The sequence below is a fragment of the Heliconius melpomene genome, chromosome 21 (assembly GCF_056956725.1).
Source record: "Heliconius melpomene rosina isolate 202511_hmr_F chromosome 21, ASM5695672v1, whole genome shotgun sequence".
In the NCBI taxonomy this organism is placed as follows: domain Eukaryota; kingdom Metazoa; phylum Arthropoda; class Insecta; order Lepidoptera; family Nymphalidae; genus Heliconius; species Heliconius melpomene.
This window is the reverse complement of record NC_140409.1, coordinates 2,874,512-2,899,818: the sequence shown is the minus strand read 5'-3', so window position 1 is coordinate 2,899,818 and position 25,307 is coordinate 2,874,512. Positions and strand designations below refer to the sequence as shown.

Sequence of the window (25,307 nt, the reverse complement as noted above, 5' to 3'; positions counted from 1 at the left end):
AAGGTTGCGTCAATTAAAATACGAAATTTCTGTTTTGGAAGAAGCAGGTGAGAAAAACAGAGCGATCATTCACTAGACTCTAACTGACTACAATAAACTATGTAATATTTTTTTAGCTTCACGCAGTATCCCGCACATAGCAGGGTAGGCAGACGAGACCTTCCCTTTAAGACACTTCTCCACTTTCCGCCGAATTCTGAAGGCATTGTCTCGTTACCAGAGCGACAAAATGATAATATTAAATATTTCACTTACTCGAGTGGGAATTGAACCCACTTCTCTTCTCTCTCTCTCCCACGTCTCTTGTAAACTACTTTTAGAGACCAGTGGCACAGAAATAAATGTGTTACACAAAATTAAAACAATATGTCGATTGAATATAAGAGTGCCTCTTTTAAAAGACATCAACGCGCACACTCTTAATAATATGAACTAAGCCTAAATATGTATGAAGTGTCGTGTATATTATATGTTTAATATAGATATGTTTTATTTCCTGATATTTTGGGTGTACATATGAAATTTTATAAAACGAATAAAAGCAATTCTAGAACATAAGTAGTGTGTTGAATTATAATGCAAACAGCATCAACGATAGCGATACCCACTAACCTGCTAAGCAACCGCACTTCCACTATTGGAAGTCCCCGCACCTGTTGTCGCACCGGCACTACCGCCAGCAGTCAGCCAGTGCCAGGCCAGGCCAGTACACCGCGCGCGGCCCTGCCACTTGTACGCGCCATGACCGCGCTCCGCAGACAAATACCGTCGTGAGTGTAATATAATCAATGTACTATACATTGTGAACTTTAAAATGGATGTCTTATATTTAAGTGTTATCCTCGCTTCTATCCAAGGTTTGTTTTTCCATTTATCAATCAGTGTTTCCGTTAAGTGGGTGAGATTTAGAGAGCTAGACGCTGTTGAAGATGGACCACTTTCTGGCCGATCTTCTGTCGAATCGTTAATATTATATCGTTTTCACTTTAGTAAATTATTGTACTGTTTCTTTAACAATATTTTAATATACAGACATATTTAATTAAACACATTTTAATTTAAACGCACAATTTAAAAGACGAAAGTGCAACTAATAGTTTTTTAGTCTACCATAAATATTATACAAACATAAGTGTACATATTAAATTAACATTTGTATGGAAAAACATGATTTTTTCTATAAAGTGTATACTATAATCTACTTTACTGTACTGTACCACTTTTTTTGTGTGAACTATTTGTTGTATAAATATATTAGGAAGACACCATGAATATTTTATATCATTATTATATCTTTTATTATATTACTTAATTACTGATCCAAATATTACTTGACCACCTGTCGTTTTATCATGTAACGGAAGCTTTAAGTCCCCTTCATTTTTATGTCCACACATGTGGGGGACAACATCCGGAACTTTGTGAATCGCAATCCTGTGTCAAGTATAAGCTTAAACAAAGTTTAAACTTATCGTAACTTCTTCTCAATATATATACATATTTTTGTGTTGTGTAAACATAAAAACAAAACTAACTTCTATTTATTGTTTTTGCAGTAGAAAATAGTATTCAACAACTAATACTATTTTTTAGATGTCTAATAATGAAAAATAAAACTAGAGAATTTCAAATGTACTGTACGAGATATCTAAAATATACTAGATGGACAAGATCTAAGCTATATTTGATTTTGATGACTTCTACATCTGATGTAGAACCATAAACACGATCCACCACGTGATGGTGGTTCACCGTGATGAGCAGAATCCTTTGACGTATTAAAATCGATGATCTGTAGCAATCAAAAAACTATAAGAAATAATAAAATGCTGCCTTAGTGAAATACATTCAACGTATTAGGCATTTTCCATTCATATGTAGAAATTTAAAATCTGAAATATATGACGAATTAATAAAATGTCAAGTTAGCAAAAGTTGTTCAAAGTTGACAAGTAAAACTCATTGAAAATTTAGGCCGTCGTGTCATAGTAGTAGGTACCTACAGCGTTTGACTTATGTCATGAATGTCCTGTATCAATTCAGGAATTTTCGTTAAAAACGGAGAACCGAGTGTCTTGACACTAGGCACTCTTTGCCTGCCATTTGCTGCAAGTCTAAATCATAACGGGTGGTATAATGGCAGTAACAATGCAAGGCAAAACCCAGTTGCGGGCAGCTACTAGTCAATTATAAATTACTATTTAAAGGAACACTTGTAAGTAATAAATACGAAAATAGAATTCAATTGTCATTGATGGTCAGTGCTTAGTTTTTTCACCAATATCATGTTTATATATTTAAGTACATATCTTAATTGGAATTATTTTATTTTGTTAAAAAAATACGATTTTCAGTTCAATAATCGTAGCCATCGAAAAATTACAAATATATTAAACGATAAAACTATATAAAATGTATTAAATATGTATATTAACATATTTGTGTCCTATAAGTTTGTGTCTATTATAATTGAATAATTTGTATTTATTTTATAAGCCGTTGATCTATCTTTAGGTTTAGAAATATTATACATATATATTTTGTCATATAAAATAAAAATATACAAATAATACGAAAACAAAGCGATATAAGTGCTTATATTTGAAAATGAGCTAGTAGTAGTAGCGCAGCACTCGAAAATAAAAATCTCATTTAGTGAAAGTAACATTATGAGGTTGCATTCCGACACGAAAGCAGGGGTCAAAATGCCGTCAAAGAAATCATTTGGCTTATCATTGTACTTTTCATGGAGGTCTCTGTGTGTCTTGTCCATATATTATAACACTTTCACGAGTTACGAGTTACGTTTCTTGCATTTTATTATTATTACATTTTAAACTATTTAACATAGCGAGTATTATTAAAATAGAAATGGTGATAATAATTTTTATTGTAATGCTGCGAAAAAAATGAAAAGAGGACATGTCCGAAGGAAGTGTCAAGATAATAAATAGATATATCAAAGTTTATTTATTGCTTTAAAATAATGAATAAACTCACATAATTAGCACCCGCGTCAAATTAAGACGCACTTTCACCGCGTGCACCGGGACGTATTTAACTTTTACTTCTCAAATTATCCACATTGGGCAAAACAATTCAGCCACAAAAACAACCATTTCTTCTCTTTAACACGTCATTGCTGTATGCTACTGAGAACAAAGTAAAAAATGTAAAAATCAAAATAAAAAATTATAACTTCATTTTTTGAACGTCAACTAAGTAGATATAACTAGATATGTACAAATGTTCTATATTTATTGGCTTCTATATATAGCAGAATATACCCCATTGCACGGAGATATAAGATATAATTATATTATTCTTTATATATTAGATTAATAATAATCGATCCAAGTCTCTTTTTTTCATCTGTCTGTTTGTACGCACGTTTCAGCACGTAAGGCTTATTAAAATTGTAGACAGTTACCAGAATTTTTATAAGATAATTTATTCTATATAAATTCGTCGGCTGTTGAGAGGCCATCGTGGCGCCGGTGTACAAGGGAGCGATTGTAAACCCAACGGTTGTGGATTCGATTCCCACCCGGGTAAATGAAATTGTGGAGTGTCTTAACACTAGATTCCTGGCTTCTGACTTCCCTACTATGTGCGGGATACAGCGTGAAGCTATACCACGAAATTCTACTCAAGACTTGTATGAAGAGTGACGTGTAAATATTATGGTTATCTCTAAGGGCACTTAACTCACTAAGAACGAGCGATGGTGCAACACTTTAGATGCTATCAATACAATAAAAGTCTTTCAATGACCTGATTATAAAACTGTGGCAACTTCCCTTAGAAATTAGCAAGTGTGCGTAAATGACCTTTGCTATTTACACACTCATGTACAATGTATATATGCATGTGTGTGTGTGATGAAACAGTTCCTAGGCGATCGTTTTGTTAATATGACTTTAATTACATGATTTTGATTTAAAGACGATAAAATGTTCATTAAATATCAATGTACAAAAAACACTTTGAAGCATAAGTAAATCTAATTTTATTAATAATGAACTTACCTGGCGTAGATAATTTTTAAGTTCTCTTTCTTTTTTCCTGTTAAACCTTATATAAAGTAATTGTGAAATAACACCATTAATGGAAGGATTAGTCATATAGAAATCCTAAACACTTCCTATGGAACCAAACACTTCGTAGAAAAAATTGTAGTTTGACAAATATTATTAAGATATTTTTGTAGTACCTATATATTTTATATAGTAAGTGATGTCAGTAAATATAATAAATATAAATTTATATTTTAATTTATTCGCACTTCTATATATACCGCGTCATTGAGTTCCGCTACTCAACACGCAATGCCTTCAGAATTCGACGGAAAATGGAGAACGGAGTGTTTTAACACTAGGTTCCTTCTGCCTACCCTGCTGCATGCATGAATACAGCGATAAAAAAAATACTTGTAAATATATATTTTATTATATATATATATTACTAGCGGCCCGCTCGCAGTTTCACCCGCGTGAACTATGTTATTATTAATTTCTGTCTCCATGGCTACGTCCTAGTGACGTCTATGCAAAATTTGAGACTCCTAGCATTTGTAGTAACGAAGTTTCATACAAACTTTCAACCCCAAAAACAACCCCTTAGAAGTCGAATACTACAAATTCCCGTCTTAGCGAGCACCTACGTCCTATAAATAACTCCTATGCAAAATTTGAGATGCCTAGCACATGTAGTTCCTGAGATTTCGTGATGAGTGAGTGACCTTTCGATTTTATATATAAAGATTACTAAGAGAGAAGCTATATATATAGCTAGCGGCTATGGCCAGATGCAAATCTCATAGATATATAGTAGCATTTAAAGCGGATCTGTCCCGATGGGCTGTAACTGCGTATTGGAGGACGTAACGGTACAAGAATGTGGTCGAGCCCGCTACTCGACTCTCGACTGAGGAATTTCGCGTTACATTTTAGTTATATATTAGTAAGTATATTCAAATTTAAGGAATAATTGACGCCATGCAACGTCTTGTGGCCATCAGTTCTAATACTGTATAAATTAAAACAAAAAATATAACATACAAGTTGTTGTTTTGTAACGTATTTTCTTTACTTATTTATTGGACTAAGCAAATAGAACACTCACTTTTATGTATGTGCGAGCTGGATTGTGAAAAATAACATTTTTGTAGATAGTTTTTGATATGATAGTGTCAAATATAACCATCGCATTAGGTTTATCGGCTTTGAGAACTGTTATTTCATAGTTTTTGCGTAAATTACTAAGAGCCCCAGATTCTTCGTGGGAAGATTAGATTTAGATAGCTTACTTACGCAGTAAGGCAGACATGTCTTGCCAAATAGTTACGTCTCGAGAAGGGCTTCTATAAACACTATTTTTAAGCCTACCTAAAACTTTGAAGTCTCAAACCAATCAAACCAGGGGGCAAGATACAGTCTTTTCTTTCTGCAAGAACCCAGGACCATTTCCTAATTCCGCAACTCCCGGGGTTATAAGATAATGCGGGCTTAAAGTCTCTGCTATAAACTAACTTTTCTAAACGTAAAGCTTAACTCGATGTTAATAGGTAAACGAACATAATATTTCAAAGTAAAAATAGTAATAAAAGGAAGACAATAATATAGAAACACATATTTTTAGACCATAAGTTATTTTCTTATTATATATTATCGGTAGGATCTTTCAATATACATAAGTTAAATTTATAAATTAGGTAGATTATAACGAATTTAACTATAACTAAACAATATGAGTCCATAATATATTTAGAAAGTAAACAAAGCTGGTGTTCTACTTTAAGATAATGTTTGCACATTTGCTAAGGAACTTGGTATCAGTGGACTATTTTAAAGTGTATATAATATTACATATCGTAACTTGTAGTACATACTTATATATAAGCTTAAAAGCAGGAACTACGATATAAGGACTACGAGTGTGTTAACACTAGCAACGATTAGCTACTCTGCTGTATGCGTGCTATGGCGTGAAGCTAAAAAAAATGTAAAATTTAATTTGCTGGTGTTATTCCCGCAAAACGAGGGCCGACCGATGGCGGGTCACCACGCTTTCTTAGTCTAAGTAATCGCCGTCTGTTTGTTGCGACGCAAACCGCTGCGACTAAGTGCAGTTATTATGATGTTATTTATGTGTCAATGTTATTTATGTATCACTTACTACCGTTGACATTCATATGTTTTTTATAAAATTTACAATTTCAGTGAAAACATTTATTTTCGTATTTAATTAATCTTATTTGTCTTATAAATAATAGAACAGAATGGTGCTATAGGTTATACGTGTCCATTTGTTTTCCTCGACCATAAATACCTTATCCAGGTTGCAGAGTCATCTACGTACCGTACCGTACAAACTTTCACTGACATTTGCCCCATGGCCTGGCTGGATTTCTTCTATATTCTTAGGCTACTACAAAGTTGGTTAACTTCACTAATGTTTTTTCTTTAGATATATAAAAGTAAACCATTTAATTTTAGACAGTACTGAAAAAAAGCAATTAGATGACTATTTGTGCAATAAAAATCCTTGTGCGTAAACAGAAATGTAAAACAAAAATGTCTGGCCGGCTTATTACTTTGTTCGCGCTTTCGCCCGCTTTTCACGGATTAGTTTTAATCATGAAACATTTCAAATTGGTTGTTTCACGGAAACTCAAACGCCGATGACGCGTTAAAAATTCGTCATACCATGCTTGAATCACGACTTTCCTCTTGCTTATTTTGGAACGGTACTGGAGATAGACATTTCTCCTCGTATGAGTGTGTCGACGTTAGGCAAGCTCGTCCTGGTTGAAGTCAATAAACAGAGGTTTATTTAGTCATTTGAAGATTTACGTCATTATCTTTCAATTTTTAGAGTCCGCCTAAAAACATTTTGTCAGTTCCTCTAGTAGAAGACGAAAAACTTGTAAAATTTTAATGAGTAATTGCTTGAAGAAAATATCCCGACTGTCAATCCTAGTGAACTATTGCGCGTGTTCGTTTATTTTGTTAGTTTTATGCAGTCGAGTCTTTTGTTTATTTATAATTTTTTTATTACAAAATCGAAAACATCCAAATTAAGGAAAACATAAATAAAAATGACAATCTATTGTAACTCAAACCTATACTAGAACACAATCAGTTGAGGCAAGCCACCATTCCCTGTTTACTTCGCCAACAAGAACGTTGCTGCGATAAGGTCGGTCAGTAAGGCTACAGCCGCGGCCGCACTGAGGATTACTTTGGTGATAACCTGCCGCCTGAGCCTCACCCCGAGCGTGGCCAGCAGCTCGGCCACCACGCGTGTGAGTTCGCCAGCTTGTCTCCATCTCTGCCATATTACTGCTGCATTCAATGCCATCAGAGCCGCACCCGTACCCGTTATGTAACTCTGTGCAAATAAAATTGATTAAGATTATGAATTAAATGTTCCTTATTCTATATTTTTATATAATATAAGAAAAAGGTTTGTCTTTCTTTGATATAATTCTGTGAGCGCTTCCAGAAATTTAGACTGAATATCAACAAATCGCTAATCAAAATCAAACAAACGTAAATATATAAAGAAGTTTTAACATTGAAATCTGGTCTATTCTTAAAATTTATGTTTTACATTATAACCTATGTAGGTATACATTTCTTATTTTAACGGCATCTCATATATTTCGCGATACAAAAACCTAATGTTACAGCCTTTACATCTTCACAAGTGCCTACTTTATTTAAAAACTATATTCCTTACGTGGCGTCACTCTTTCCCATATAGCTGATGGCTATAAATAATATCTTGAACGTACCTGCAAAGCTAGCCCACCACAATGATTGGCGCCCGCACACAAGGCCAACCCAAGCATCGATATAATATAAGTGACCAGCAACCCCCCGGTCACAGAGTGCTCCCAGCGGAACACCCGCATCGACCTGACGTGCAACGTCATCAAGGCAACAATGATTATTAAAGTTATCAGTCGAAGAGTTAGAAGCGGTGCACGGGATCTGTCATCACTCGTCTTACTTTGGTCGAAGAATTGTGCATAACCATATTTTATGCTAGTATTCATTATTCCACTATCCATAGATTAATTTTAGAACTGTGTCATTATAATATTTGGAAAACGCGTCGCTTATAAAAAATTCTGACATCAAAACAAACATATAGCTCATTTGACAGATAAATGAATATGTGTAATATGTTCTTTCCTAAAGCTGTAAATGTCAAAATATATTGTCAAAGTTTTAATATAATTAATCAAAGAAGCATGCGTAGGCTAAATAAAATAAGTCAAATAGTAAATCAAGTATGTGAGATTCTGCAAGTTTGACAATATGATATATGTAATAGAATAATTATATATTTATCTTGCGCATGTAAGTTTATTGTAAATTAAGACTTGCAAACATTATAAAGATATTTGCAATAATAATTGTAGTTATTGCAGCCTATACTTAGTACTAATACGTGTATTTTTTCAGTATGTGCAGCGACGTTGTGCCGCTTTCCCGGAGCTCCAGCACACTCACGTGTCACCTTCACAGACGAAAGCCTCTCAGAAGGAACAGTCGCCACATATGCGTGTGAGCGAGGGTTTGAGCTCCTCGGCCCTTCTAGAAGAATATGTGAAAGCAATGGAAAGTGGACGCCCGATGGCATACCTTTTTGTGGTAAGAAAACATTTCAGAAATAAAATGAAAAATCAAATCAGCTTCACGCTGTATCCCGCACACAGCAGGGTAGGCAGAGGGAATCTAGTGTTAAGACACTCCGTTCCCCACTTTCTGCAGAATTATGGAAGCATTGCGTGTTGAGTAGCAGAACTCAACGCCGCGAGTTTGCCTCGACACGAGAGCGAAGAAATGGAAATATAAAAGTAAATATATATTTCACTTTCTCGAGTGGCGATCGAACCCACAACCGTCGCGTTACAGTCACACCCTTGTGCCTCTTTCTCCCCCTCTCCTCCTCCTCTCAATTCTCATTTTTTCAATCATTATTTTTCAATTCTCATTTCTCATTTTAAAATACCTATTTATATTTGAAATTTGACATGTACTTGTGAAAATAGAATTTTAACGATAAGCTTCATATAATAAACTTAGAAAATAAACTCGAACTGTCAGTTCGCCAGATGATCAGGCACCCGCTTTTTGCGGTTTCTTCTTATTTGAAGTTATATTGCATACTACAACACTATAATTCACATTGCACTTAATAGTGTCGTATTTTCCTTTGCTGTATTAAACATATTATTTGTTAGAAATTGATCAGGCTCTAGTACGGTTAATTAACAGAAATATTATTGAAACATATATAAACAAGTACATTTTTATTAAAGAAAAAAAAATGTAATGCAAAATAGTCGATTTATCAGTCATTACGGGAGTATTACGAGAAGCGCCATAACGTTATCGTGTTAGCTCCACGGTTTCCGCACGAAGACGCCGCTTCTGCTGACCCACTTTTACTTTCTTCGAGAAATCACTTCACATGAGTCGTGAATGGAGTCGAAAAAGCGGAAGGTTCATTGTAGATCACTCCCACGGCTCTCTCCGCTCGGAAAGTTGTTCTGCCGCGCCGTGGTTGTGCCCTTTGTGGCTGATGCCGTGCTTATGGCGTTCACTACTCACAAGTCACCGTTCATTTGTTTCTTTATATCTATCATTTTAATTTACTTCACAATTTTCAATCAATATGTTAAATATTTTAATGTGTAATCTTTTTATATGTAATAAGTTTTATACGAGTAAAATAACAATGTTTAATGTTTATCATAATTCAATAATTTAAAAATAATAGTGTAATTATAACATTTATTTATTAATTTGGATGAGGTTAGTCGAAATACATCCGGCTGGCTGGCTGTCATAATTTAGATGATTTTTGCCACACTCACATATTAGCACGGAATCCACGATTAATGAATTGTTATTAACAATTTCTTGAAAATAATTAATATATTTTAAATTTTAGGACAATCGTTCTTGGCCACCGCAAATAATATGGGAATAAAAAATTTCATCGAACTAAATTAACTAGGGACTGTTATAGTTTTCCTTGATTAAATATCTTTGCCTGATGCTAGGTCATCATGCCTTAGGTACGGAAAAAACCAAAGAGCTCATGTTTTAAGTATAGTGACGTTTTTTATAACGACAAAAATGTTAATAATAATCTATATATATAAAAGGACTTGTCCTCACTGACTGAGGTAAGACGCTCGACGTAGAAGCGACGTAGAAACGTGAAATTTGGGCAGATATTTACTTTTGTAATCTGGACATCGCTAAGAAGGGATTTTGAAAAATTTTAATCCTAAAGGGGTGAAATAGGTGTTGAAAGTTTGTATCGAAAAAGAACTAAATCGGCACCGATTTTTATAAAATTTGAAATTTAGATTTTTAAAAGTATTTAATTGAACACGTGTTTCATCGTTTTCTAGAATTCTCCCCCTAAGGGTGCAAATAAGGGGTTGAAAATTTGTGTATAAAATCTTTAAAACACCACCGATTATTATAAAATTTAAAATTTTGTCTCTCATAAAAATATTTAATTGAACACATGTTTCGTGGCCTATTAGAATTCACCCATAAATAAGCAAGCGAAGCTGCGTGCGTCCGTTAGTATAATATAATTGGATAAGTTATAAAAACTGAATATTTTAATTTTTTCTGTATTCCGCTTTTGACGGGTTATAGGTTGTAGAGAGTATTATTCACATGCTTGACAGATACATAAAATAATAATAATAATAATATAACTCCTAAAAGTATTTAATAATAAAATCACAAATTAAACATACGCAAAACTACAATGTTAAGCCAGGTGTAAGTTTTTGCTTTGAACAGGTGTAGAAGCTCGCGGCCGCACGTATGACATTTGACCTATATATAAACTGGTTTCGTCTTATAGTGTCGTTGCCCGCACTTTTCCATTCTGAGATCTTACCTCCCGATAGCCATGTTTACATGTATTGGACGAGGAGAGAAAGTTACTAGTGTTAGATTATTTATTTTCTTAGAATTCGTAAAAACTATATAAGTATAAAATATTTATTATTTATTAATTATTTGATTGATTTCTATTTAATTGAAATAAGACTTTCAATGTGTTATTTATTATATTGTAATGATTTATGGCACGTTTTAAATATAGATTTGATTTGACACTTTCTACACTTTATAGTGGCGTGACTGAATATAAGATAAGTGTATTATTTTTTAAATACGCCCGACTTACGTAATGTATTCGTAACGCTTTTTAGAATTGAAAAACGATTAAAATAAGAATTAGATTTTCTTTTATTTAAATCGATTTTTAAATGATTTGATACAGACAAAACTAAAAATTAAAAAAAAAATGAAATTAAATTAAAAGTAAATTAAATTAAACTGAATATCATTTGTAAGTTAATCGCCTAAAATATTTTTACTTTTTTAATCTATGACAGATTAACTAGAAATAAATAATACAAATTTTTAAATATTAAATAATTACTCGGATATACGATATTTTATGAAAATATAATTAACAAGAAAAGAAAGTTAGTAAATCAATATATATTGTATTTATGTGAACATAATAATAATATGTTATTACCTACTATGTGATACTATCGTTGACCTCGCATGAACTTTAAGAAATCAGCATGCGTATGTGTAGTCAATGACGCATCTCAGGTGGCGTGCCCTGTCACCGTTAATCACTGGCATACTTCTTGTCACCGTTATAATATTTGCTAATTTATCATTTTTTAATATTTCTTCCATTTATTATAAACTAATAACATTGGTAGAAATTGGAATTTATAATTGGAATTTAAAATGTAGACTTTTATAACAAAATTAAATGTGATAGATAAAAATGTATTAGCATTGAGTTCATTTAAAATTCTAAGCTCAATAATCCATCGATACCATATTTCTGTTAGTTTTACGAAAAAATGGCATCTATGACACATATGCTCTAGCAGGTTAGTGGAGCGGGAGTTGAAAAGAGACAAACTTTTGTCAACAGAAAATATTAAATTTGGATGTGAGTAATAATTGTTATACCTAAATGAGGTGGATAAAATACTACCAAAGGAACCACCACCATCCAATCCTGATAATACTTACCAGTGTTGGGTGTAGGCGCGGGGAAACTTCCAGGCTTTATAATATAACGAAGGTTTGGCTGCTTGGACTTTTGGGCTAATCGCAATGTTTATGGCTAATATATGTAATATATATATATAATGGGGCTCACAATTAGAAAAGATTAAATCATAGAATAACAGATTCTATTAATAAGATAATTTTTAATAGTTAAGAATTGCTAACACCAGAGGACAGTTTGAGGCCAGTCGTGGCCCAAGACAGGACACAAATATGTGACAGTCAACGAGACTGGTTGCAGGATCGATACCCACTCAAGGAAATGAAATTTCTTCACTCTGGTGTCGAGGAAAAGCGCGGCGTTGAGTTCCGCTACTTAACACGCAATGCCTCCAGAATTCGGCGCAAAATGGGGAACAGAGTGTCTTAACATTACGTTCGCTTAACACTGTGTGGGAAACGTGAAGCTGTAGACAAATCAATTTTCTTTATAATTTAAAGAATTAACGCGATAATTCTGGCCCGATATTTTCACATGTGGCATACATAGAATCATTATGCGATATGTCGATAATTTAATGCAAATGTAGATGTCACGGTCAGCGGAGTAACGGCACTCGCGAGCAGCGGCGACCGGCGGCGGCGTGCTCGGAAAGAACTAGTTATGGATACTTATTAAATAAATTTTATAACTTACAAGTTATTCTGGTAAACGTGTTAACCATTAGATCAAAATCTGATTACTAAGAAGATTTCCAGAATAAACATAAATTAAGTAAAAAGGAAATGCATTAGGAAATGTTATGTTTGATGCGCTTTATGCTAAATTTAATTTTTTTTTTTATATTTTGACCTTTAAAGTTAACATATCTAGGCACGTGTTGGTAGTGTATTCTAATTTACACGGGAAATGGAGAACGGAATCACTTGCTACTAAATCGAAACCAAGATATACAGCGAAATTCAAAACGCGTGACAAACATATAAAAACTAGGTCCACATATAGTGTTTCAGCCTCATTCCGATTATTAACTTGTATCGATACACTTGAATAACGGTCCGGCGTCGTGACACTAGACACTAGACACTAGTGTCACCTGTCAATGCTTGCAGGTGCAGGTGTCGATATATCTAATAATATAACCGAGAAGCGTGCGAGCGACCGCGACGGCTCGTAAGTAGACGCGTGACACACCGACTAGAGACCGACATGTAGAGCGTGACACATGTGACATCCACTACGGATCTGTTTCACTGAGACGTGAATCGTTATGAGAATTGGGAACTTGTGGTATGGGGAACCGGAAATGAATTTTGCTTATCAAATTTGAAAGAGTAAAAGCTATGTTTGTGGATTCGACTCCCGCTTTTTTTCTATATTCATAAAATATATACATTGGGTGGGAAATAAAGGCGCCACCTGAATTATATAGCTATGATACAAAAGCAAAGAGAAAATGATGTCACATATCTTCTTATTGTGTTAATTCGTCAACAAAATTACTCAGTCAATTGAGAATTTTGAGAACACGTTATTTTTAATATTAAATTAAAAGAGATTATCTAAAATACACTGAAGTTGATGGTGCTTATGGTTATTGTGGCGTAGTCGGAACTATATTTGATAACACTAATCCAGTGTCATTATAACGTTATCTAATGGTATTTTTTAAAGATTTATCACACTTTTTTGGAAATTTTATCTTTGATATACCTGATTAGAGGTAAGATAATTAACATAACGGTTTTGCTGCTAACAATAACTAATAAATAGCGGGTTCAATTATCAGAAGAGTGCGATGTTCACAGTCTGTATTTTTAACAAATTGTTGCTTAAACGCTAGGTCTTCTCCATACTGTTCTTACGATAAAAAGGTAGAAGAGACTTTATGACTAATTATAACGACCTGATGAATTTAATTTAGATAATATTCACTGATTTAACTGAACGAAATAACAGAAATATAAATTATAAACTTCTAAAAGCAATATAATATTAAAGTTCTTTATTATTTTTTTTCAGCTTGACGCTGTATTCCCCATACAGGAGCGTAGATAGAGGGAGCCTAGTATTAAGAGACTTAAGACACTCCACCCCCCACTTTCCGCCGAATTTTGTAAGCATTGTTGAGGTGGCGCAACTCAAGGTTAGAGGGGAGAAATGAAAATATTAAAGATTTAAATTCCTCAAGAGGGAAGCGAACCCACAACCTATCGCCGTTTACAGAAATACGTTTGTGCTCCATTGTTAAAATTTATCATTTATTATAGTGCTGAACGTGGCTGCCGGTAAAGCTCCCATGCAAATATCCACGGAGGACGGTGGAGTGCCTCAGAGGGCACTCGACGGCAGCACCGCTGTCGCTTTCAACGCAGAGACGTGTACGCTCACCAAGTCTGAGAGGGTACCCTGGTGGTACGTCAACCTTCTGGAACCTTACATGGTTCAGCTTGTAAGACTGGACTTTGGGAAACCTTGTTGCGGTAAGTGCATAGACAATTATTATTTGTTTCTTAAATACAAGATGTAACAAGATTATTTTAAAAGTGACAAATAACTCTGCAAATTAATTTTTGGTCAGTTTCTCCATTATTCGAACACATTTTTAATATGTAGGTATAATATATAGAATCAATAGTTATCATACAACTATAAAGATTCTAAAATTAACTATTAAAAAAAACATCTGTTCTTGAAGAGAATGCACTCCACTTCCATAATCTAATATACGTTCATATTGATAGAATTCAATTATTATATATCCAAGTTTTTAGCAATTTTCAAACAAATCCATTGTATTAGTAACGGCTTAGTAAACATGATGCTTCATGTGTTTCTTAGCGTTGCCCAGAGTGCGCCAACAGCCGTCTGTCTTCCTCGACCCACATGCTCGGTGGAGCTCGAACTCACTCGCGAACGTTAATTTACTAATTAAAATAATACTCTCCACGCATTGACCATTTTCCAATTGAAATGAAATAACGCATTGTTATTGTTTATACATACAATACTAGTATTAAGAGTTGAGGGGAATTCAATGCTGGGCTTTTGCCTTGGTGACAGAGCAAAGAAATTAAAATAATAATAAATAATAATTCATTAAGTGACTAACAAATCCACAACAGTCGCGTTATAGTCACACACTGCCACTTGTTCAATTCTTAGAATATTGTTTCTATATGAAGGCACGTTCGGGGTGCTTAAAGTAGGGCTACGTAAGCTGCGTAACTGGTGAAACGAAACTATCAAATGGAAATGCGGTAAGAGCTACACGCTACAGCTTTCCACGACAATTTTATTTAAGTAAAGGGGTATTTACATTTCTTATTATTTTAATAATATTGTATTATGAACCGCTTGCGGACATGCCTCAGTGACTGCAAATGATTACCTTCTAGTGAAAGTTATGAGACATCAAAACAAATGCAGGACGCAAAGAAAGCCATCAGCCAACAGCCATGTAAACGTTGCTTAAATATACCTATAAAATTGTGAAAATATGTAATATAACAATTTTTGCCTGTTGTCCTTTAGATTGAGAAACGTTCAGTTACAGACTAAAAAATGTTTTTTTTTTTATTTTTACAATTAGCCTTACATTCAGTCATAGAACGTTAAGACGCTCAATATAAGAGCTATATCTATATATTTTTTTACTAAAACACACACATAATTTCAGGTGTAAATAAGCCAGCGGTGATTGTAGTAAGAGTTGGCAACAATCGCCCGGATCTTGGAACAAATCCCATTTGCAATCGATTCACGGGTTTCCTCGAAGAAGGACAACCTCTTTTCCTGCCTTGCAATCCGCCGATGCCAGGAGCTTTCGTCAGCGTTCACTTGGAAGCGTCTACTCCTAGCCAACTTTCCATTTGTGAAGCGTTCGTGTATACGGATCAGGCGCTGCCTATAGAAAGGTGTCCACAGTTTCGGGACCAACCCCCGGGCAGCACGGCTACCTATAATGGAAAATGTTATATTTTCTACGATCGCCAGCCAGCGAACTTTAGAGACTCACTCGCATTCTGTCGCTCGAGGGGCGGCACGTTGGTGGACGAGAGCAATCCAGCTCTTCAAGGGTTTATCAGCTGGGAACTTTGGCGGAGACATCGGTGAGTCAGATATAATATTAAAAACTGTAAGCTAAGCTGCGCGTAATTTTGTTTATGTTTTTACAGAGAAGTTTTTTTGCTTCATTTGTGCAACCTTATGGTGGCATATATCTTTACGTTATATCGACTTATGTTGCGATATGATCATTTCGTGTATACAATACACAATTCCACGATTCGATGATGTTAAAATAGAAATGTTATTACAGGTTGCTGTGTTAATGCGAATTTGATGTTAAATTTATATGGAATATGTATGTGTATTACGTTACTCTGCGAATATTGTCTCAATCTTCGTGACATTGATTGATAGCCCGACAAGAATATTGTAAAATAGTCACTTTATATAATGTTTGAAAACTGGAAACATTGTTATTTTGAAATAAAAGAAAACTATTATATAATTTAATAAGAAATCTCAGTAATATTATTTTTATATACAGCATAGACTGTTTACTATAACATAATATATTACGTATTGGTACAGTTACTGGGAAAAAAATCAGCACACAAGTTCTTATTAGTTGAATGATCCATTACAGATCCGCTATGCGAAGCAGAGCGAGTTGATTCGACTCAATTTCTGGTCTCGTCTTCCATTTGACTGTTACGTTTTATCCGTTAGCGTGATTGGACACCGTGCTGCAACGGAGCAACGGAATCCCGTCCTACTAATTCTGTGAACAGTCGTTCATATCAATTTAGAGTTATAGATATACGAGTACATATAAAAAATTGAGGTCATCGTGGCGCAGCGGCACAAGGTTGTGAGTGTAACTCGACGGTTGTGGGTTCGATCCCCACTCGAGGAAGTGAAATATTTATTTACGTTTATATTCATTTCTTCGCTCTGGTGTCGAGACAAAGCGCGGCGTTGAGTTCTGCCACTCAACAGCCTCCAGAATTCGGCAGAAAGTGGGGAACAGTCTCTCAGAGAGGCTCTGTCTACCCTCCTGTGTTTTTTATATATAAATTTGTAGTTGTATCTATAAATAAATCTATATACATATAAACATTTATATACAAAAAATATGTTAAATATTATAGAAAAATAGACTCGTCTAATGATTAAGTGGTTCTCGGTTAATCGTTATATATTAGAATGTTTCACAATGAGGTGTATAAAAATTTAAAAGGTAACAGTTTAATGTGAATATGATATCAAATTGCGCATTTAATTGTTTATGCTTCGCTGTTTTATTTATTGTATTGTTTTGCATTGATTGCATGCAAGGTATGCATTGCAAATACTTACCTTCTAAGAATACAAATTTTGTGTACTTAGAAGTTAGTGTTGATTTATATTTTTCTGATTATGATGACAAATTGATTTTACAGAACAATGGATTTAGATTATATTTATTTTGTGTAATAAATATAGCTAAAATGTGTAAACATAACATGCAAATGCAATAATAATTATATTTATTTTATTATTTACATCGAAAATCTGATCGCTAGGAGCGACAGCAGCAGTCAGTACTGGATGGGGGCGGTCCGCGACCCACAAGATCCAAACAGCTGGAAGTGGGTGAACGGTAACGACGTGACAGTCTCCTTCTGGAACGCGCCGGGCGGTGGCGAGGGCTGCGCCAGGTTCGACGGCAGCAAGGGCTGGCTGTGGGCGGACACTGAGTGCCAGTCGAGGCTGAACTATATCTGTCAACACCGTAAGTTCCTTTTACGTTTATGCCGAGCGATTTCTTTTTTATTTTTGCAATGCGATTGCGCTAGATTTTAAAAATATTATAATAATAAGTATAGATTATAAAATTGTTTATTATTTTTTATTTGTTTTAATTATTTACATATATTTTTAGAACCCAAAGCTTGCGGGAGACCTGAACAGCCACCAAATTCCACGATGACTACAGAGAGCTTTGAGGTTGGAGCTACAGTGGAATATTCTTGTGATGAAGGGCACCTGCTCGTGGGCCCCACTGTGAGGACATGCTTAGATACTGGATTTTACGATGAATTCCCACCTGTCTGTAAAAGTAAGCATTTTAACATACTTTATTCTAATTTTAATAATTTATTTGAAGTCTTTCGAACGACTTCTTCCTGGCATTGATCCCGGCTATTGCCAGGGTCTGCAGTCTTTCGAACTTAACTTTTTTAACTTTTGAAGTCTTTCGAACGACTATGTGGCAAAAATGCTGAATAAATGACAAAACTGCTGAATTTTCACTTGGGTACTTATTTTAGGGGGTACTTATACAGGCTGGAAGCATCAGCATATAGGGTCAAATATTTCAAACCCGTACCTAAAAAAATAATCAAAATTCGTCAACAGTTTAAACGTAGGATTTTTTTTCATTTCTTCTATTTTTCTCTATATTGTATTACATTTGACGCAGTTACGAATAGATACCAATAACGTGAACACCTGTTATTACAAAAATATAACTAAAAATTACCAAAAAACGAGAAAGGGATATCTTTCGTTCTATTTTACGCAATTATATATTTTCTGTAATAAGCCTAAACAACGTTCAACTTCACCGCCATTACCTACGATTCGATTTCGTGAATCACACGCCTCGTGTGCGATGTTGTCGCTTTAATAGGTTACTGTATGTGTGTGTCATTCTTAACAAATGGCGTTTTATTATACACCGATAATTTTATTAATTATTTTGTTTGAAAAAAAAAATAACTTTTTCATTTTTAGCAAAATCTCTTTTGTTTTAATTGTATTAGGCTTTTATAGTGTAGGTAAAACTGTGCTTTCATTTTATACCTTTAGTGTTGTGATTGAAATAAAAATCTTTTTTTTTATAGTGGTGATGACAAAAACACTGTATAAGTATTAGACAGTTGCACGTATAATAAATTTAAAGATTTAGATTTATTGCTTTCCATTTTTTCTTTTATTTTTTTCTTGATTTGTATTTTTTTTATTTACGCATAAGTCGTAAAGACGTTCACAGCATAATACTACCAAGTTTCTATTGTTTAGTCTTAATAGTTTAGAATAGAGTGACTGTGACATACGAACAGACAGGCAGGTACACATATTATGTACACCACAAAACTGTGATGATTCCGTTTTTTGTCATTTGACCACGAAGCTCTAAATAAATGCTTTTGAGAGACGAACCATAAAGCGATCATATAAGAGTTCCGTTTTAACCTTTCGAAGTAGGTACGGAACCCTAAAAAAGCGTGTGTCACAGTACATTACAGTTATGTTATATCCTATCATCAGGAATTGAATGCGGTTTCCCTGCTGAAATACCCCACGGAGGTTATGAGCTTCTAAATGGTTCTGTATCATATCTGTCTCACGTCCAATACGCCTGCGAGTCTGGTTACGAAATGGCAGGTCGCTCCCGTCTCGTGTGTGATATCGACGAGCGCTGGAATGGGCCACCACCAAGGTGTGATGGTGAGTTAGCTAGATTACTTTGTATTTATTTACATTTGTGTAATATTTATTATGATCAAAATGTATTTGTATTGTTTAAGTGTACCTAATAAAAATAACGGTACTTTTATAAATATCCACTTTTAGTTAAGTTTTTGGAGAAACTCATCGTAGCGTTTTGCCTCGACACCAGAACGAAGAGATGAAAATGTAAATAAATATTTTATTTCTCCGAGTGGAGATTGAACCCACCAGTCGATTTTACAGTCACACTTTTTGCCCCTGCGCCACGCCTGGCCAATACTATTTAAAACAGTATATATCATTAGTTGCTATAAAATGTTAATGTTTTCTTGCTTAATTACCAGTAATCCAGTGCGAAGATCCACCTCAGATCCAGAACGGACGCGTGACCATCACTGATGATGCATCAGTCTTCGGAGCCGTAGCAGAGTACACGTGTTCCAAAGGATTTGAAATTCAAGGCGCAAATAGAATAAAATGTCTTGCTTCAGGTCTATGGGACGCTGTGGCTCCTCATTGCTACCGTAAGATATTATACTTATTAATCTATATATATAAAATCGAAAGGTCACTCACTCATCACGAAATCTCAGAAACTACATGTGCTAGGAATCTCAGATTTTGCATAGGATTTACTTATAGGTGCTCGCTAAGACGGGAATTTGTAATATTCGACCTCTAAGGGGTTGTTTTTGGGGTTGAAAGTTTGTATGAAACTTTGTTACTACAAATGCTAGGAGTCTCAAATTTTGCATGGACGTCACTTATAGGACATAGGTACTCATGGAGACAGAAATTAATAATAACGTAGTTAACGCAGGCGAAGCCACTAGTAATAAATAAACATTTGTTTAAACAAACTAATGGGTAGGCAGAAAGAGCCTACTGTTAAGACCCTCCACTTTCCCACTTTCCGCCGAATATTTCGAGTCATTGCGTATTAAGTGGCGGAACTCAACAGCGGGCTTTTTGCTTTGGTGCTAAAGCGAAGAAATGAATATATTAATAAATAATAGTTGATTCCCCTGAGTGGGGATTGAAGCCACAACCGTCACGTTACAGTCACGCCCTTGTGTGTGTTGAACCACACTTACTTAATGCTGCAAATTTAATTCCCCTGTGGAAGTAGCGGCAGTAAGTTCTTACTTAAAGTATGATTATAATCCACCACTGTATTTTCACCAGATTTTTATTGTAAGAAAATTTTCACCACTAGTGTCGTTAAACAGAAAATCGAGTTATTTAATTAACTGATAATCACCGGTTAAATATTAAAATGTAAAAAAATCACTATTCTCCACTAGAAATGTACCTATTAATTAGGTAAATGCTATTTTATTAACAGCTGAAGAGCGTCCGACCAGCACCACCACCACGACGACGACGACCACGACTACTACGACCACCACCCCACCTCCTACAACTACACAAGTGCCGACCACGCCGTCACCTGCCCCCGTACTAACTACTCCCAGACTAGTTTTGCCTACGAGGCCCAGGACTCAACGGCCGCTTTCCTCACCAAATCCATTCGTAACTTCAGAAATAACCAGACGACCTCGTCCTAGAATTACAACAACTGAAAGATCTACTACTAAAGTTTACGAGAAACCTCCACCAAGAAAGGTCACACCTTCAGACTCTCAAGACTCGCCAACGAGTCACGTCCCTCACATCATTGTCGCGAGCCACCCAAGAGAAAATCAGGTGAATTATTAATCTATTAAATAATAACAAAATATTTTTAATCCAAGTATAAAAGAAATATGCTTTAAAGAATAGACATGTATCTAATATTGTTATTGCAAATTGTGATTATCCTGTGCTTAAAAGTATATTTTTGAAGCCAGGCGTGGCGGAGATGCGGCTGTAAACGCCACAGATAGTGGGTTTGATTCCTACTCGAGGAAATGAAAAATTTATATTTTCACTTTACTCTTATATACTTAATATTTCATCTCAAAGATGTCATTATGGCAGGTGTTCGGTAGCGGCAACAATATACGAGCAGAGCAGACTCCCCGCGTGAACGTCCCCCAGCCAGTGGACGGCGACCGACGGGAGACACTCGGCGCCCGCCTCAACATCGGTGCCGTGGTCGCCTTAGCCGCCTTCGGGGCTCTGGTGTTCCTCATCGCCATCATTACTACTATCGTCATTTTAGTTAGAAGGTAAACATAACACTTTTCACTTATATTTATTAAAACAAACTAGCACAAATAAACCGATGGCTCCTAGATAAAGTATCGTGAAAGTTAAGTAAAGTGAAAATCAAATCAAATGTTTTTGTCTCTCTTTTCAACTACTAAGAAGTGTGGTGTAAAGTTTTTTTTAAATGTCAATTTCAGTTATGTATGGGTACGAAAACTACCCTAATTAGTAGTTCGAAACAACAATTAAAGAAATTTGCAATTTTTCACTTTCGATACTCTGCCTAGAGACCGTCGAAACATGTCAGCGTTTCTATTAAGAAAATACAAACAAGTACCTAATAAGATTTAGGCGTGCTTACTTATCATAAATATTCCCAGCCAGAAGGTATGATAGTACCTTAAAATATAAATGCTTAGAATTTAATTTTTGATCTTGCGTCGCTTAATATATGTACTTATGTTTGCAGTAATCATTGATATGAACCTATAGGTTACTTACAATTAGAAATATAAAAAACTGAAAATCACAAAATGACTCAAAGCTACAGTCACATACTCACACTAACGAATTCAAATGGCACATAGAGTTAACTAGCAAAGCTTAACAAAAGTAGTAAACGTTGCTAATAACCATTAGTGGGGACCGCAAGCGTGAGAAGGCGCCGGTCCGTGAACTGCCCTCACGCTGGTACACGTTGCTGGCACTGCCCTTCCCGGACCAGCAGGTGGGCAGGCGAGAGTTCGCGCGCGCGCACCGCCTCACTCACCGCGCGGGCCATTTCTCCAACCCCTTATAGCCAGTGCGTTTATATTTTAAGGTACAGCACGGTCAGCACGCGGTTGACACGATGGCCGCGGTCAGTCCGCATCGCACGAACCACGATGCACCTGAAACAGTTTTTTGTTTCGAAATGGCACGGCTTCCTTTGTACTTTAAGAATGGCTGAAGTCGTCACATATAAATAATAATAGCACGCTTTACAATTAGTATTTCAATTAATTAAGACTAATTGTTCGTTGTACGTACAGAGGAGCACACAATAGCACAACGCCAAAGTATCTACACGTCATGGTTTTGAATCACAAAATATTTTATTCCATCTTCGTTGTGGTTCATTCGCTAATAAAATACTGTAAATATTACAAATTACAAATCTTAATACGTTTATAAATTTGCTTATTTATATTTTTTACGAATCCATTACATAAACAATAAGAAGAAATAAAAATGTTAGCAGGAAACATAACGACGGCAAGCGATACAGGCACCACGTGTCTCCCGACTGCAACACCGTGGCGTCGCTGGACTCCTCGTCATCGGAGTCGCGGAGTGGGCTCAACCGGTACTACCGGCAGGCGTGGGAGGAGCTGCACGAAGCCACAGGCGGAAAGCACGCGGGGCACGCGGGGCATCGGCGGCACGAGCGAGAGGCCAGGGAGGCCCCCAAGGATGGCTCGGAGCTGGTGGTGTCCGACGTTTACCCCGCGCCGCGCCGCCATCACCACCACCACCACCACCGCGACGCGCGCCGCCCCGACTGGCAGCCTCCGCACCGCGCCCAAACGCACCACAACCACAAACCTAGATATTAACACACTTATACTGTTTACCATACATACATATATTACATCGATCCTGATTTCACATTTCTCTTTACAAAATACGTTTTGACGAGTACAGAGCCGCCTGGACTGAATGTAGTAAATCTAGATAATCCAAATATGTTTACTTATCAGATATCAGAAATGGACTACTAGCGCCCAATGTTAATAACCAATCCTAATCCAAAAATTGCTACCATAGATTGAAATAGACAGAGATGGAGGTAGGCATGCAGGTTAGTGATTGGATAGATATGTCGGACAGTACGAGATAGACGTTAACTGGAGATAGGAGATACATTATTAATATTGGGCGTAGATCTGGTTCTGTTTTCTATTTTATTATACATAGGAGAGTGGTAATTTACCAGTGAAAGAATTCTGATGATGATAAGTATTATTTATTGATTAGGAAATAATTTATAGATTAATAAATTATTATTGATATTATTTTAGCGTACAAACTAAAGATGATACTTTATGGTAATTATTTGCTCAACTTTATGTAAGGATATCATCGTATCGTGAAATTTGCACTTTTTAGGCTAAAAGATTCCTTCTTGCAAATAAGCTTTTTAATATAAATAAATGTAGATATTGATAAGTTTGCTTTTTAGAAATATTTAATAAATAATAATTGTTTAAGCACCGGACCAACGTTATCGTTTCTTGTTATATAAATTTCTGCCTACTTGCCGACTTACTTTCGACTTTTATAAGTTATTGGTATAATAACTATACTTAAGGACAGCCACAAAATATTTTATCAATGCCTTGATGAGACCATCTGAATTGCAATTTAATTAATATATAGAGAAACCAGACAAGCTATACAGAAATTTATAAAACAAGTCTTAAGTGATAAGTTAGATGACTTAAAACTGAAGGAATGATATTAGTTATTAAATAGTAAATATATGTTAAGGTTCTATATCTAAATATATATTAAATATTTTCTCAAATATTTTTCTAAGCAAATATAAACCAATCTTTCTTGCTTTTGCTATGATTACCTTGATCTTTTCTTATTTTTTTTTTTTGGTATAGGTAATTGTTTACATGTAACATAAGTATATTTGCAGAGGCAAAGTTCAATATGATATGTAAATATAAGTTTTTAAGACTAGATTGAAGTTAATCATTGACTAGCGTTCTAACTTTCTTATAGACGACTAATATACTATCATCTTATTGCTCTTCTCATTTATTCACTTAACAAAAATCAATTTGTTTGTAACTTAGTGTTAATGTTTAACATCATCATAATGTGTTTATTAAAACAAAAAGTAATAATAATTTTAACTTCTGAAAGGTACAAAATATTCCCATATTGATTACTTACAATGTTTTTATAATGTTAGTGAGTACAATATTTTTCGAACTAAAGCTAAGTTTGTTACAACTTTGTATATGTGCCATTGAACAGGCAATAAAGAAATCGATGAAGTTTGATTTTCAATTTTTAATATTATATAACAATCATAAGCAATTACCAGGTCAGTTGTGGCGCAAAGGCACAAGCGTGCAACTGTAAACGCAAGGTTGCGGGTTCGCTTCCCACTCGAGGAGATGAAATATATGTTTCCATTTCCTTGCTCTGGTAACGAGGCAAGTGCGGCTTTGACTTCTACCACTCAACAAGCAAGCCTTCAGAATTCAGCTGAAAGTGAGGAACGGGAGTCTCAATGGGAACGGAGTGTCTTAACACTAGTTTCCCAGGTTCCCTCTGCTCACCCTTATATCTACAGGATACAGCGTGAAGCTAAATAAACAAAACAAAAATAAGCAATTACAAAATGTGACAATCATTCATATTATCATAATTAATTCATAAAAGATTTGTTGTTTTTGTTACATTTAGTGTTATGAAATATTGACTTATACCAATGTGCGCATGTGAGGTATTTATTCATGTAACCGAAATAAAGTTTTGTGATAAATTAATTGCAGTTT

General features: G+C 35.1%; 2 protein-coding genes across 4 annotated transcripts; one reads left to right on the top strand and one right to left on the bottom strand.

The window, feature by feature from the left end:
- The first annotated feature begins 676 nt into the window (after positions 1-676).
- Positions 677-25,298, top strand: LOC146526848 (CUB and sushi domain-containing protein 3). Of its 3 annotated transcripts, XM_085206776.1 has the most exons (12): positions 677-857; positions 8,475-8,663; positions 14,364-14,576; positions 15,773-16,205; positions 17,667-17,875; positions 18,026-18,202; positions 19,417-19,596; positions 19,944-20,123; positions 20,945-21,306; positions 21,580-21,770; positions 22,390-22,552; positions 22,988-23,127. In XM_085206776.1, exons 1-11 carry the CDS (start codon positions 815-817, stop codon positions 22,547-22,549), a joined length of 2,337 nt encoding a protein of 778 aa, XP_085062902.1. In that variant the 5' UTR covers positions 677-814; the 3' UTR covers positions 22,550-22,552; positions 22,988-23,127. The 3 variants fall into 3 exon arrangements, with proteins under 3 accessions (XP_085062902.1, XP_085062901.1, XP_085062900.1); XM_085206775.1 differs by lacking the exon at positions 22,390-22,552 and having other exon boundaries at positions 22,991-25,298; XM_085206774.1 differs by lacking the exon at positions 22,390-22,552 and having other exon boundaries at positions 678-857; positions 22,988-25,298.
- On the bottom strand, positions 7,115-8,116 carry LOC146526849 (uncharacterized). The gene is made up of 2 exons (XM_085206778.1): positions 7,799-8,116; positions 7,115-7,392 (listed from the first exon to the last, which is right to left on the bottom strand). Exons 1-2 carry the CDS (start codon positions 8,075-8,077, stop codon positions 7,168-7,170), a joined length of 504 nt encoding a protein of 167 aa, XP_085062904.1. The 5' UTR covers positions 8,078-8,116; the 3' UTR covers positions 7,115-7,167.
- Positions 25,299-25,307: the final 9 nt, after the last annotated feature.

What these genes read in the sequence shown, in the direction of transcription:
- LOC146526849 (XM_085206778.1), bottom strand. Translation starts at nt 8,077, where the DNA reads ATGGATAGTGGAATAATGAATACTAGCATAAAATATGGTTATGCACAA. An exon ending in GTGGTGGGCTAGCTTTGCAG is followed by an intron (nt 7,393 to 7,798) that starts GTACGTTCAAGA and finishes TTATTTGCACAG; the next exon opens with AGTTACATAACGGGTACGGG.
- LOC146526848 (XM_085206774.1), top strand. Translation starts at nt 815, where the DNA reads ATGGATGTCTTATATTTAAGTGTTATCCTCGCTTCTATCCAAG. An exon ending in CTTTGGGAAACCTTGTTGCG is followed by an intron (nt 14,577 to 15,772) that starts GTAAGTGCATAG and finishes ACATAATTTCAG; the next exon opens with GTGTAAATAAGCCAGCGGTG. An exon ending in ATTCCCACCTGTCTGTAAAA is followed by an intron (nt 18,203 to 19,416) that starts GTAAGCATTTTA and finishes TCCTATCATCAG; the next exon opens with GAATTGAATGCGGTTTCCCT.